A 15569-nucleotide genomic window follows, 5' to 3' on the forward strand; every position below is an offset into this window, starting at 1 on the left:
AGCCACACTACAAGTCTAGTAGAAGATAATGCTCCCAATGCTCATCCACACGACGTTGTCAGTGTTGTTGTCAGCCTGGGAGAGAGGGGAGGAGCAAACCATGCCCAGGAGACCATTTGTAGGATTTGTAGTCCATTGCGCCTCTAGTGGCTCCAATGGAGTTCATACATCTTCGTATATTAGACAATCTTTGTTGTAGGAGAGCGTCGCAGCTCTGTCATCCAGCAAATATAACACTTCCTGTTTACTTTCTGGTTGTGAGCTAGCAAATATAAGGCCTTCAGAATAAGGTACTGGTAATAAATGTTTTTTTTTAAAGTCATACATTTATTTTAAAAATCACTCCTGTGTGAAGTGAGGGGCGCTCTTTATATCATCTTACAACATGATGATGTAAAACAAACATTGAGACAAAACAAACATTAATAACAATAATAATAATAATAATAATAATAATAATAATAAGGGAAACATGATGAGAAATGACTAATGAGCAAAGTAAAATAATATGGAAATGCAATTTATAACGAATATTATTATATATGAATATTACAACCCCTATCACACAGGAAAGTGTATTTATGAAACTAATAATAAAACGATCAGCTTAAATACTAAAATAGACATGATAGACATGTATAAATAGGCCAAGCATGTAGGCACTGGCTGTGAATAAGGACAGTTTTTATAAAGTGATGCAAAGTGTCATGAATGGCGAACTCATGATCTTCAAAGTGCTGTCCCATTCCTTTGCAGTTTGCAGCCTCTCACCCTCAAGCACTTACAGCTGACGTCACTAAAGTCAATGAGGGTTCAGGGCTCAGGGCTTGAGGGACCTTATTTTGAAGAGATCGTCCACCGGAAGTCTTATACTTGCTGGCTAAAATTTGCCAAAAAGACACTGCTAGTGTGGCCAATGGTTGGTGCATCAACATGCCGGCTGCTGTGATTATGGAGGAGAATTATGATAAACTACTTGAACAGTGTGAAGCACAAGAACTTGAGGTCAGATACTTTAATATTATTACCAAAGAAATAATAAGTTGATGTGTTGTCTTTGTCAGGTGGTTTATAAACTATATCTTGACAGTTGCTTTAGCCAGTGTTAGCTTGATGTTATCCAATGCTAAAGCTATTAATGCTAGAGCTATTAATGCTGGATTGAGTCATATTTCCCCATAAATACGTTCACTCACTTTGTTATAAAGGATTGTTTTAGCTGCTGTTGGTGCCAATTAACGAGCTGATGATGCCAGCTTTATAGTTATTAGTAATGGAGCGCGCATGCTTGTGACAGTCAAGTCCACTTGTTTATGTCAGCCAAGTCCAAGTGATATACATATCAACATTTAGGGGATTGATTGGCAACTTTATTAACAGTTTGTAGAATAAGCACAGGAAAGCACAGTTCAATACGGTGGGGGGGGTGTAACAAAATACACAATGAACTATAGCAAACACGTTACACACAGCTAGCTCTGATCCATAGCTCTAATGTCGTTGCAACAACATTAGAGATATGGACCAGAGCTACACACAACCTTACTATGATCTACTCGACTACTCCTCAGACACCAGAATCATTATATCAGGAGCTCCTTGGCAAATATCAACCTATAATTAGTGGCTTACTGGCTTCTACTAAGCCAATTGGTAAAAGTGGCTTTTTAATTGTACTGTTATATTTTTCAGTTGGGTTATCATAGAGCTTCAGCCTTATACCCTAGCTGCAATTTGCAACACTAATTGTTATAATGGGTTGAATCTAGTTGCAACACCCTCCATTGACAGCCCATTCATCCAAATAGAAAAGTCCGATCTGCTAGTTTTAAACTATGTTAAACTCACCAACATTGCAGCTGTAAGGCAAGCTTGAATTATCCTCTTTCAATCTGCAAAGCGTTTTTTTCATAAAAAGCGTTTGTTTCACAACTATACATGTTATGTGCTACTTTCTGTCAAGACATTCCGTGCAGGTGATTCTTTTTCTAAGTGTTGGAGTTTGGAAGCGCTCTTCGGAAGTCACTGAATGGCCCTGCGTACCACCTGTTTCAAATTTGCATGATGAATTAATGAAAACGAGTGCTTCCAAACTCCAACACCTGCACGGAATTTCTTAACAGAAAGTAGCTCATAACAAACGCTTTGCAGATTGAAAGAGGATTCAAGCTGGCATTACAGCTGCAATGTTGGTGAGTTTAACGCTGTTTAATACAAGCAGATCAGACTTTTCTATTTGGATGAATGGGCTGTCAATGGAGGTACTGTACTCGTGCTGTAGTACTGTACTGTACAAGCCCTCCTCCCTGGCCTGTGTGTGTTAGGCTGCACAACAGTGACACTTGGTGGTCAACAAACGTTATTTCCGTACTCGGACGGACACAGGGACATACTGTACATACGGACACGCATAGCTGCGTATAGGAGTGGCTAGCACCACTGATCACTCAAGAATTGAGTGTTGCAAATTGTGGCTACCTACAGTATAACCAGTGCTCTTATTTCTAACAGGCACCAGGAGGCATCGCAACACCTCAAGTCTACGCTCAGTTGCTTTCTCTGTATTTAGTTCAGAATGACATGTAAGTTGACCCTTCATTTTCAGATTGTTCAGTTTTAGTGGTGACACCTTCAGAGTTGAGACATCTTTGATTTTATTTTTTAAAGATATTTTAAGGTTTTCTGCCTTTATTGTCTGAAAATGGGGAAAGGAGAGATGGAGGGGTGACACACAGCAAATCAACCCAGACGGCTACGCCAGCCGTCCGGGCCCATCTTTGATTTTCTGTGACCCACTTACAATTACACTTATACACACTAATAATGTTCAAATTATTTACAGAACTTCAGAACCATTGATTCCATTTGATTACTCACTATAGTAGTTAATAGACTTTCATTGCAGGCTCTAGTCTCGAATAAAATCACACCAGAAATGTAAAGATGTGATTATGCTATACTGTGCCTAAGCTTGTAGATTTGTATTTTACATTAAATGTATGTGTCATTAATGAGTTGTTGCCACTTAACTGAATATGAAAGACGCTCTCACTGGCATACGGTATTTAATTTATCACCTTTGACTTGGATTAAATAACTGCAGTTAATTATGTTGTATCATAAGTTTTTCTGTTTCTTAACACACATGCTCATTTTGTTGTTGCTGCTCCAACAGGAATAATGCCAGGTATCTCTGGAAGAGGATTCCTCAAGCAATAAAATTGGTATGCAGTTTTATCTGCTCATAGCTGCTCTGCTGAAATATTGCTCAAGGCCATCACAAAAGTGCACTACTTCTGATTCAACAATAAAAGGGCAAGAAAACTTGATCAATAAACTGAATGTTTCAGAATGACAACAATCAATTAATTATATGGTGCACAGGTGCAGTACCCACTTTGTATTGTGTCCTTCAGACATTTTCGATACATAATACTGTACCTTGACTTCAACACTTTTCCCCAAATTTGCATCAAGTACAAAATAAAATGGCATTACAATACATTATTCACAATTTCAATTGAAGAAAACATACAGGATAGATCAGCAGGATCACATACTGTACAAACAATTTGTTGAGTTGCTGCCTCATGACAAGCATTACCGTGACTTTTCGTGGCTCTTGTTACATGCAGGCAAACCCAGAGTTAGCAGCCGTTTGGGCCGTTGGACAACGCATTTGGCAGCGAGACTTCCCAGGCATCTACACGTCAATTGCAGCTTTCCAGTGGTCTGAAAACATCCAGCCGGTCATGGAGGCCCTGCGAGGTACTGAATAAATCAAGTGGTTTTTAGATTATACTTATTAACTCTTAACTATAAATGCACCAAGTCTCTGTGTGTACGTCTGTACGTACGTCTGTAATCCACGGCCCCACCGACTTCAAATTCGACACATGCGCTCCACACCCCCACAGGGAGTGCAGTGTCTGGTGTCGAGTCGGTCGGACCCACGGTTGTCCAGAACTGTCCCAAAAGGCCTCTGCCCGGGTCTGGACAGGGCCCCTGCCCAGTGTCCATATGGAGCTGGCCTGTTCTGTATAGACTCCATATTTGGGCATATATGGGCTTAAAAGGGACACAGACATAATATCTGGGTGGGGATGGATTTCCAACTTGCATCGTTCCAAGTAGGCCAGTGCCCAACAGGCACCGCTGTAGAGGCTCCAACACATAATATCTGGGTGGGGCATGCATTATTGCATTTCCAACTTGCATCGTTCCAAGTAGGCCAGTGCCCGACGGGCACCGCTGTAGAGACCCCACGGAACCACTCTAGTCTAGTACTTATTAACTGGGTGATATTAACTGGTTGATCCGTGGCACAAACGTTATGCAAAGCTCAGCCAATCACAGCACACATGACACATTTTTTGCCAATCGTGTGTGTGCGTGCGTGCGTGCGTGTGTGTAAGTAAAATGTCTGCAAAGTGGGGTCAACCACAAGCATGTGATTGACATTCTTTCCTAATGTTGATGTGTGGTCAAAGTTCCTAAATGTTGAACTCCCCGTTTCACTTTGACATCATTGTGTCAAAACAGAGGTTCCAGACCAAGACATGACAGTCCTTGAAATCTTGACATCACCGCCAGATGGCGCTAAGGCACAGTGCTGCCATCTCAGAGTAACAATAACATAAGAGAACAGCACCAGAACCAAAGTTTTGCAGTTCGCTATCTTGCCTTTTCTCTGTTGATTTAATATTCTGTTGTTGATTTTTCCTATATCCAGCTTTTGGTGTGTATGCACAAACTTTGTCCTACACAAACATTAAATTCCCATTGACAATGAAGGGACAAATTTACGTCATAGTGTCTGAGCATTATTGACATAGTGTCTATTTTACGCCATGATGATGTACATCTCAGAGTAACAATAACATCGTCATAGTACATCATCATGGCGTAAAATAGACACTATGTCAATAATGCTCAGACACTATGACGTAAATTTGTCCCTTCATTGTCAATGGGAATTTAATGTTTGTGTAGGACAAAGTTTGTGCATACACATAAGAGCGCCTCTCACTTCACATGGGTGTGATTTCTTTTTATTTTCAACTGACTGTCCATTTTGATGTCCTGTTGATTTTGCGTCAATGTATTGTCCTTTAAATTCAGGCAAGTTTTATCAGCTCATTTCATCACAGCTAGTTCAATCTACCTCTCAGTTAGCAATGTGTGGGTTGTCTCAATGCAGTTTAGACCTTTTAGTAACAGTTTTGTCATGTCATTTGTTAATCTACTCAAGTCAAAAGTATTTATATTTTTTATTTATTACAAGCATATTCCATGATAACATAATTCACACCCATCAGGTTTCTCTCCCAATTTTAAATGACTTCTATTAAGAAAACAATTAAAACAATTTTATTTAATGGCCTTATTTTTCCTTTGCACTGCTGTTATCTTTGTACACTCAGCAGGGGGCTCCACTTGAACACATGACATCATTCAAGTTGTGTCCCAGCTGGGGCAAACCAACATGTTGGGCAATTAAAGGCAGCCAGTTTGTTTTGTAAGGCACTAAAGTACAGCAGTGCGGTGTATGAAAAACTATCTCCGCTCATCACATCTGTACAGGGGGGGGATTCTCTTTTTCTTTTGCTCAGAAATAGTTCCTTAAGACCATTGAATCAATTGGATATATAGATTTATATTTACCCTATACTGTATATCACCCCTCATTGACCCCCTGTTATTTGTCACCAAGTATCATATGTTTGCTTTGTAACAGAGTTTAAGAATAGCTTGTCCCTCTGTCGTGGTCTGACCACAGAGTTTTGATCGATTGACTGAATATTTTATTGATATTTTACAGCAGTACAATAGGTTAAAAACACTTTCCATTGTAGCGGCAAGCCTATTAAATATTCAACACTCAAACAAACAGTGCAACAAACAACAATACAAAATATGAAACTATTCATGATAAGAGTGCCAGTGCTTGCTATGGAGGAAAGATTAGGAATTAAATGACCTAAAGTTATCATTTTTACTGGCTATGATTTTCAATCAATCTAACGTTTTAAATATGGACTGATAGTTGAATTGCTATAATAAACACTAGGGCTGGGACTCGATAAAATTAATCTAATTAATTTGAGACATTGCAATTAATTGATCGAAATTAATTGCATTTTAAAACGAATTTTGGTATACGAGTGAATATATGAGTGGTCTGATCGGTTTCTTCTCCCATTGCGTGCACTGGTATGATCGGTTCTTTAATAATATTTACTCAGGGTAGTAGTAGCTGAGCACAAGTGCTCTTTGTCAGCAACGCCCTGCACATACAGTATACAAATTAATGATAATTTATAATGAATAATGGAACGAGAAAAAAATAAAGACCTTCCACGTTCCACCCTTAGTAATGCATTTCCCAATTACGACAAAAATACTATGATGCCAGGAAAATGTTTCCATTCAGCTCACAATATCAGTTTTGGACAAACAAGTCCCTATCTTACATGGGATGCGATGCGTCTAGTTTGGCTTCAAGTTTCCCTGTAGTGGCATGATGTAATGTTGTGATCATGTAGACACAACAACTGCATCACAAGGGTGTTACAGGGACATGTTGTTTACCCCTGCAAAAGGTCTCCAAATGTTCAGTTAGACTTCTCCTGGGACAGGCACATGGGGTTCCTCGTGTTTACCTTCCCCCAGGAGACTTCTGTCCGATTTCTGTCACTGCGAGAGGGGAACATGGCTCACACTGTGACATGTGACACATGCAGCAGCCGGTGGGGTGGGGGCCAGTTTCCCCGAAAAGATCCCTGGCAAACAAGCAGGGAGGAATATATGACCTGGATGGTAGAAGAGATATCGGGTATCAGTGTCTGTGAAGGGCTGCTATAAAGGATAGGGGGGTCGCTAGCTGCTAGCCAGAACAGATATCACCACCTCACAGTTGTTAGTCAGACACTGAAGGACTGCTTTTGAACATTTTACCGACTTGTGGACGTGAACACGAAAAGAACATTTTAGTTTCTTAGTTTAGAGGAGCTTCCTTTGTTTTAGCTTTAAGATAATGGACGTCCAGAGGACAGGAGGGTCGGTGGTTCGTCCTCCCAGCCCAATGGAGAGCTTGGAGAAGCAGCTGAGCTGTCCCATCTGTCTGGAGATGTTCACCAAACCCGTGGTCATCTTGCCCTGCCAGCACAATCTTTGCCGCAGTTGTGCCAGCGACCTCTACGACTCGCGCAACCCCTACCGCTTCTCTGGTGGCGTGTTTCGTTGCCCTACCTGTCGTTTTGAGGTAGTGCTGGATCGACATGGTGTCCACGGCCTGCAACGCAACCTCCTGGTTGAGAACATCATTGATCTCTACAAGCAGCAGCAGGAGGGTAGTGGGGACAGCGGAGGAAGCACCGAACCCTCCCTGAAACCCAAGGAATCAAAGGAGCCCATGTGCGCAGAACACGAGGAGGAAAGAATCAATATCTACTGCGTGAGCTGCCAGATGCCAACATGTTCCATGTGTAAGGTGTTTGGCCAGCACAAGGACTGCGAGGTGTCACCTCTAGCTAGTATTTACCAGGCCCAGAAGGGTGAACTAAGTAATGCTATTGATGCCCTGGTGGCCAGCAACGGCCGTCTCCAGGCCCTGCTCAACCAGATGGAAGACGGTTGTCGGGCGGTGCAAGAGAACGCCCAGCGCGCCAAGCAACAGCTCGGAGAACGTTTCGACCTGCTCTACGCGGTGCTGGAAGAGCGCAAAGGCCTGCTGCTAGAACAAGTTGGAAAGGAGCAGGACGACAAGGTGGCGGCCCTGCGGGCTCTGGCTCAACGCTATGGTGAGCGTCTGCAATCCAGCTCAGAGCTGACCGACACAGCGGTGAGGGCGTTGGAGCAGAGTAGCGCTGCAGAGTTCCTGCTGGCATCCAAGGGCCTAATCTCACAGACCAAGGACGCTGCCAAGGGCTCGCTGGGTGAAGAGAGACCAGAACCAGGTTTTGAGAAGATGGACCACTTCACGTTGTCAACGGAGCATGTGGAAAGGGTTCTTGCAAAAATGGACTTTGGACTTGTTGATGATGATGAGTTTGAGGATGCAGAAGGTGAAGAGGAGGAGTGATAAACTTGAAAATTGAGACTTTTTGAAATGATGAATGTATTTTTGTAGGTTCTTAAACCGCTATTATTATGGCAGGGACATGAGTTGCAATTTGTTATTGAAAGTAACGGAGTTATAATGGGCTTTAACCATTGAGTGCAATAATTGACTTCACATTTGTACTCACTCTTTCTTAACCTTTTTTTTTTATACTTTTGTACTTGTATGCCAGATTTAGTCTGGTAGTATTAATGTACTGTAATTATAGATTGATGCAGATTGACTGTCTTCTAAGATGTAAGACACTGCTTTTTCCCCCACACACAGCTTTAAGGGATTAGTGATTTATTTGTTGACTTCTCGTTTGTACAAATGATTTATTATAATTGAATTAATGCTTGGAAGTTATCGTGTGCACTTGAATCAATGACTATAAAAATCAACAAGCTCTGTCTTCAATGGAGGCTGAAAATAAACAAGGTGTCTGAATATGATTCATGTTTTTGTTAGCAGGCCTCAACTGATGTCATCCAAGCAATGTGAAGTAATCTATTTAAAGTAACTTACTCAAACCCAAACATGGTCAAACCCAGAACTATGCAGAACTTAAGTCTTTACCTGACAATGTAATATAATTTTGCAGACACCTCAGTGTTTCACTTACTTGGCAGAAGGCCTCACTTAATAAAGTGAGGCCTTGCCAAATGCTCTGTGCTTTGCCTTTGCTGCATCTATTTTTAAAAGGCGAGAGGCTGAGAAATGATAGCCCTGGAATAGACCAGTCTGTGCAGGGCAGGTGGGGTCCTGTTTCTCCTTCATAAAATACACCACCCCCACCATGGACTGGCCTTCCTCAGCAGCAGAAGGTTGTGGGGCAGAGATTGGAGAGGCGCCACATGACTCATCTCTTGATAGCACCCTATCGGTCAAGAGGCTGTGGTAAAAATATACACTGGCAAGGGACCGAGTTACAAAAAGAAAAAAAAAAACCCTGGGGTGACCTGCTTGGCTTAGTTTTGGAAAAATGACTTCATAAAAGTCCCCGTTCCTTTTTAATGTACAGTGAGTGCAGCTATTAGACCTGTGAAATCAGACCGATAGTGCAAGATTGTGTATTGGTGTATTTAAAAAAACATAAACAAGTTCCTGTACATTATTGGTGTGACATAAAATAAGTTTGATTACGTAAAATAAGTATTCATTCTGTAGAGATGTGCTCCACCTCATAACTATGAAAGCACATTTGTTAAAGGCGGAGATGCAGTCCTTCTGTTTATATGATTAATATTTTTAGTGTCCGACTCCAAAGACCACGTCTGCAACTCCACCAGAAGCATATGTTGGACTATAATGTGACTTAAAAAAAAAGAAGAAAAAATCGGAGGAAATGAGGTCTCCACATAGTCTGCCAAGTGAACATATTTCATTCCCTCCCGTTTCCACCAATTTCAGCATTAAGACAGAAGCTAAAACAAGTACAGGGTTAACAGGAAGCGCCTTTTGGACAGCAGAACTGGGGGAAAATCCTCCTAACAAATCCCCTTGCATTTTTCCCGCTCACAGCTGTCCTTTCTCATCCCTGTTGTTATTGTTACTGCTGCTAATGCTGGGGGGGAGGAGGGGGTTGCTGTTGGTACACACACAAACCGTTGCTAGGCTATAAAGCAGCACAGGCCATAACCCTCTCAGGTATTTACATGATAGCTGTCCGAGCAGCAACAAACAAGTCCCAGCGATGGCAGCGATACAGAGCTGTTGTATCAGCTCACCGTTATGATCACATATCCCCGCTCTGCTGCATTCGGCGGTTAGAAAATGACGTGGCCACTAATGGCCTGTGTCCACTGTCTATTTCATGTTGGCTGATATGGTCAAGCACTATTACAAGCACTATGTATTATTATTATTATTATTATTATTATTTTAACAATAACAGAATCCCAGCACTCATGGAACTGTCCGGCACTTACTTACAGTGTAGTGTATCACGGGCAGCGCAATTATCTCTTGTATAATGCCATTATCCAACTACATACAATACATAATATTAATAACAGGGTACTGATATCAATATACTGTATATACCCTTTTTATTTGGCATTAGTAAATAAAAACAAACTTTTATAGAGTAAGTGAGTAAGTGACAACATGTCATGGAGGTTATTTTGCACAGATACAGGGGTGCCTTGAGATTTTGACTTGCTCTTTGGTGGGCCTTGGAATGGAAAGCCTACATAGTCTTTCTTACCCCAGAACACCTCTCATGTGAGTGCATGGGGTGGTTGAGGGCATCGTGTTCATCAGAACCAGGTGCACATGGAAGAGAACTGGCAACCGTAAAAAGGAATGGAATATAATGAATTATGAATCCATCCCACATACCTTTATCCCATGTTGTTTTGTTGTTTTGTATGTGAAATCACGGTCATCTTGTTTTAGACGGTGTATGATATGTCCACCAAATATATGAAATCATAGCCAAGTTGGACCTTCATACAAGGAATGTGCATTGGCACTTGACACAGTGACAGCTCAACGTTGAATGACTAATGGAGTACAACTCGTAGCTTATTCCCGTAGCATAGGTATTAAGTATGTTTTATCAGTGTATAAATTATAATGTGGTCAGCTGTTGGACTACAATGATATACAATAGCTGTAAGTAAGGTCATGTACTGACTTGCTTATCTAGACATAATAGTCTCCTAGTGGTCAGTCAGTGGCAGAGGCATAACAGACATGCCATTTGAATATGATGTTAAAACTTAACACATGTTCAACATGTATTTCTGTCTCATATGTGCCACGTGCTTTATTTACGTGCTTTCATAAACAATGTACTGTGAGTGTGAAGAGTGGAGCAGACATACATTCCCATCTTAACTGAGAGATACTGTAGGAATGCAATGTTAACCTCTACAGTACACACACAGATCACAGACATTCCATGCTTACCATACTTGCTATCAACATATCCCTACAGAAGAAAATGTACAGCTAGCTTCACATAGCACCCAAGTGTATAATGCTAGCATCATGTTCTTCATGCATTCATTCTACTTAATAGGAGGTTTTTCACTTTCCGCCCAGTGGTACAGACATACATTTAGAATGACAATCTGATGTATGCATCCAGTGTTAATTCTCATCCATCTAGAGCAATGACGAACCAAAATAAATGTAACCACTAGAACCTGGCGAATGACATCCCTATTTTGGTCATATCATTATAGGTGGATTTGTATTATTTTGTGTTGATGATCACCAATTTTCATAAATGGCTAAATCAGCACATCTATGGGCTTAAAATGTGAGCTTGTATACATTGTGAGCTTGTAGATCAGCCATTCTTGAAAGAGATTGGCATAAAATAGGGTTTAAGTGGTTCAAAATTGTTGCAAGTCTCCCTACTAGCACTGGACATCCTGGAATCACATTAGTGCAATGTTGTTATGTTAAATTGCAGAACATTCAGACAGTCATACTGTCTTAATACCTTACTTACTTAAAACCTTTACACTCTATTTTTACCCACCATGTATTGCTGCGCTCACCATCTAACTCTTGTAACTCATCGTTCCCACAGGACATAAACAGCACATGGTACATGGTCTCCAGTACCCAGCCAATATTATGTCTGTCAAACACCGTTTTAAAATTACCCTTTATAAATTGCAGTCAGCAGGAACTCATTGCTTCCACAGAAAGTATGCATTCATGAAAGGCCATAAAAGGCCATACAGCCTGGGGACATCGTGAGCCCCTGGAATATGGAACTCTGAGGACACACTAGCTGTATTTGTTTTTAATTACTTCTGAAAATCCAGGGTAGCTTGATTGTGTTGATTGCTTCATGTCTAACCTTTGCTTAACTATATTGTATCATTTTCGCATCACAGAAAGTACACGTCAGCGTGCGTACGCTCTGGTGGCCCAGGCTTACACCTCCATAGCAGCAGATGACTTTGCATCCTTCGTAGGTTACTCTGTGGAGGAAGCTGTCAAAGGTGACTCTTTTAACTTTTATCCATCATACACAGAAAAGTCCTCTTTGTTCATTTAAGTTTGAGAATGTACTTTGGTTACATTTGTATACTCTGAGGGCCGGGCTACACTGGGCGTGGCATTGTCCGCCGGAGTCCGCAACGGTACGCTGCGACTATAATCAATGGAACCCGGCTCCACCGATCGCGGGTGCGGTGCGCAGGTGGTGCGTAAGCTCCGCCCATGAATCTGTTTTTCCGCATGTACGTGGGGGTTACGCAACCCTTCACATCGCCTTCAGAGGGAAAAAACAGTAACTACGGAACTCCCCGTGGGACAGACACATTGTCGATGGAGCCACCTAGCTGCTTCCGCTCCGCCCGCGGTATGGTTACGTTCCGTCCCCAGTGTAGACCCCCCTGTCAGAGTTGAATTTACACAGGGAATCTTACAGTGTAAAATCAGGCTCTGAACTATTTTTGATTTTCATGGTTTATATCATCTTAGAAAGAGCTATTTGCTCAAAGTACCACTGCCACTACTGTAAAGCTGGTGCTTCAAACTGGAGCCAGTTGGTGTGTGTGACTCTTTTGTTTGCCTTTATACAAACTTAAATTATGTTTTTATGCTCAGGTATGTTTATCAGTATTTTTAGCTAATGACTCCATCTCCCTAATTTAATAACTGATATTCTTTATATCTCTTTGTCTATTTACTGAGTATCATTATTGTGTGTTTATCTGTGTCTCTCGCTCGCTCTCTCTCTCTCTAGGTGTGGTGACTCAGGGTTGGCAAGCAGACCCTGCCACTAGGATGGTAATGCCCCAGAAACCAGGTAGGTGGCACTGTCGCTCTTTCCCACCTCATCTCATCAAACCAACTCCCCCCACATGCACACACACACACACACACACACACACACACACACACACACACACACCTGTAGCACACGTGTGCGGTCCAAGCGTGGAGGGCAGACTCAAACTCCATCAGTCTTTTCACACATATTTGCTTTTCTCTTCTTTGGTCCAGCTCCACTGGCAGGATGTCCCATCCATCACTATCTAATCCAAAGTGTTAATTTTACATTCCCATTTGGTTCCATTTCTACACTCTTCATAGTTGAAGGATTTTACTGTGCAGAGTGCAGACATGCATGTGCCGGCCAGGACGGTTAGCTCAACCGTCTGAACACCTAGGCTGCCAAGCCAGCCGGACATGCATGTGCCTTATTAAAACTAATGATGGTGCCAGGGTTCTTCAGAATAAAGGTGATGGAGTGCCAACCAGATGGGCAGATTTTAATCTGAAAAGCCCCGCCTTCCATTTCCCCCCAAAACCGAGAGGTATAATGTTCCATTACAACCTCGCACTGTCAAGTCTGATCTCTCTTCTTTAGAAGCGTTAATATTGAAAACAAGATGAAATTAAGACCGAACATCTGTGTTCTGCATGGAGTGTGCCATAGATTTAGAGACAATAGCAACATTTGTACTTATTTGTATTTAGACTTTAAACATTCAGCACTATTTGCTTTAAGTAGGCCTATATAGGGTTTAATGAAGTGATAAAGGTTCTGTTCCAATTTGGGTACGTATATGTAAATATATATACGTAAATGTATAAATGATGCATCTAGTCTTAAGATTTGTAGCTAGTGCTGGGAGTGACACGCATGGAAATGCGATTTGTAGGTGTGTCTTTTGCTTAATTAAAGTTGGGGTGGTTCAGCTCACTGAAAGAAAACTGTAGGAGGAGAGCTTGACGAGTGGGGTCAAACATGTGTTGACAGCCGGTCAAAGTTCACTGAACCGACATTCTAAGTTGCCCAATAGCCGACTGGTGCCATATTTTTGGGTCCAATGCCCAACATTCGATATTGGAGAGTTGAAGGCAGTGATTACCAATGTTTTGTTAAAAATAAATAAATAAAAATCAAGTTCCTATATAAAGGCAACAAATAAATAAAAGGCAAACAAATAAATAATAATACACTAAAATATATTGAACAAATATATAAAATTAACATTTAACTTTAATTAGACAATGAACTGACAAACTTACTGCCAGCTACGTATATATTTGTACCCCCCTTTACACCATATATGAAGCGGTTTAGCCGAAAAATCAGGTTTTAACATTGGTCCGGTTGCCAGGATCTTTGCACATGGCCCCCAATTACCTCCAGTCAAAGTGGGATTTTAAATGCCTCATTTCTCTGCAACTACAAGCGCTGTCCATGGTTTTTCTGATGCATCCGAGGTTCGGATGTCATTTGTTATTTTGTTTGTTTTGCTACCGACATGTTGACGTTTCTGGCCAAAGATAAACAGCGTGAGCTAACGCTAATAATAGCCGATCGTTACAATGAAGTTCTCCATGCCGGTGACATGGAAAGGAATCTACTCAAACACAGAACATGCCTGGCATGCTGGTGCAGTACCAGACAAAGAGTTAAACATTGGGACATATTGGCTGCTATGCAGATACCATTAAAAGAGTAATATAATCGGTTGTGCTCTAAGTGAAATGTTCTCTTAAGAGACAAAGATGAAGGACATCTCTCTCTCAAGTTTTCCTGAAACCTCTCCCCGTTTCTTCATCTCCAAACGTTCTCTTTCAACAGATCCGCCCCCGGTCTCGCTGGTTCCAAATGAGCAGCAGTTGGCCAGACTCACTGACTACGTGGCTTTCCTGGAGAATTGATAACCCCACCACCTCCTCCATCCTCTTCGGCCAGGAGGAGACCCTCATCACTGTCACCAGGATCCCCCTCTTGGATAAGATACGCATGCAGAACACGCTCATACAAGTACATGCACACACATGTATTTTGGGGCATGCTTTTGTCAACTTGACTCGCCTATTTATATTAACAGAATGATAGACCTGCTTCAGTTTGACCGTACCTTCTTATTCTCCCTTTGTATTTTTTTCTTTTCTTTTTTCCTAGCTGATTGTATGTCCAGTACTTGGATCCAAGCTCAGACTAGACACAGATGTCATAGGATATTGAATTCTCATTTCTGTCTTATGTGGTGGTCAGTACATCGTGGTCTCCATATAGAATATAGAGCCATATAGAACTAAAACAAAAAAGGCAATTGTAATCTCTTCAGGTGGCCGACGTCTTTGCACGCATCGCCAGGTGGAAGTGATGAATACGATACATCAGAGTCCCATACAGTGCATGCAGTTCCGCTGCATGAGAGTTGGTTCACTTGTTGACCTCAAACTCTCTAGTAACTTCTCCCATCTTTAGATGTTAGGCGTTTGAAGTTTTATGTTTCGACTGATGAATAAATATTTTGATGTTTGTAATTCAGAATTCGTCTCTTCTTCAGAAGTACTTTATTTTCATCTGTTAGAATCCGCTGCAGATCGCTTCAAGATGTTAGGAAGGTCTGAATTTATTCTGAATGCTGCTTACTCTTGTACTTGTACTCTTGAAAACAAGCTCATATATAGACACGCAACCTTGTCCTCAGGGCATCTTACTGGTTATTACAAAACATACATTAAC

The 15569-nt window shown here is 41.4% G+C and overlaps 2 protein-coding genes across 2 annotated transcripts; both read left to right on the forward strand.

Annotated features, from left to right (window-relative positions):
• Positions 1–855: 855 nt before the first annotated feature.
• cops8 (COP9 signalosome subunit 8) lies at positions 856–15367 on the forward strand. The gene is made up of 7 exons (XM_079517507.1): positions 856–1005; positions 2512–2582; positions 3176–3224; positions 3636–3768; positions 11962–12069; positions 12819–12881; positions 14673–15367. The coding sequence occupies exons 1-7, from the start codon at positions 934–936 to the stop codon at positions 14750–14752; spliced, it is 576 nt and encodes a 191-aa protein (XP_079373633.1). The 5' UTR covers positions 856–933; the 3' UTR covers positions 14753–15367.
• trim63b (tripartite motif containing 63b) lies at positions 6884–9062 on the forward strand. The gene has a single exon (XM_079517500.1). The coding sequence runs from the start codon at positions 7037–7039 to the stop codon at positions 8081–8083; it is 1047 nt and encodes a 348-aa protein (XP_079373626.1). The 5' UTR covers positions 6884–7036; the 3' UTR covers positions 8084–9062.
• Positions 15368–15569: the final 202 nt, after the last annotated feature.

The sequence above is a fragment of the Electrona antarctica genome, assembly GCF_951216825.1.
Source record: "Electrona antarctica genome assembly, chromosome: 13".
NCBI lineage: Eukaryota > Metazoa > Chordata > Actinopteri > Myctophiformes > Myctophidae > Electrona > Electrona antarctica.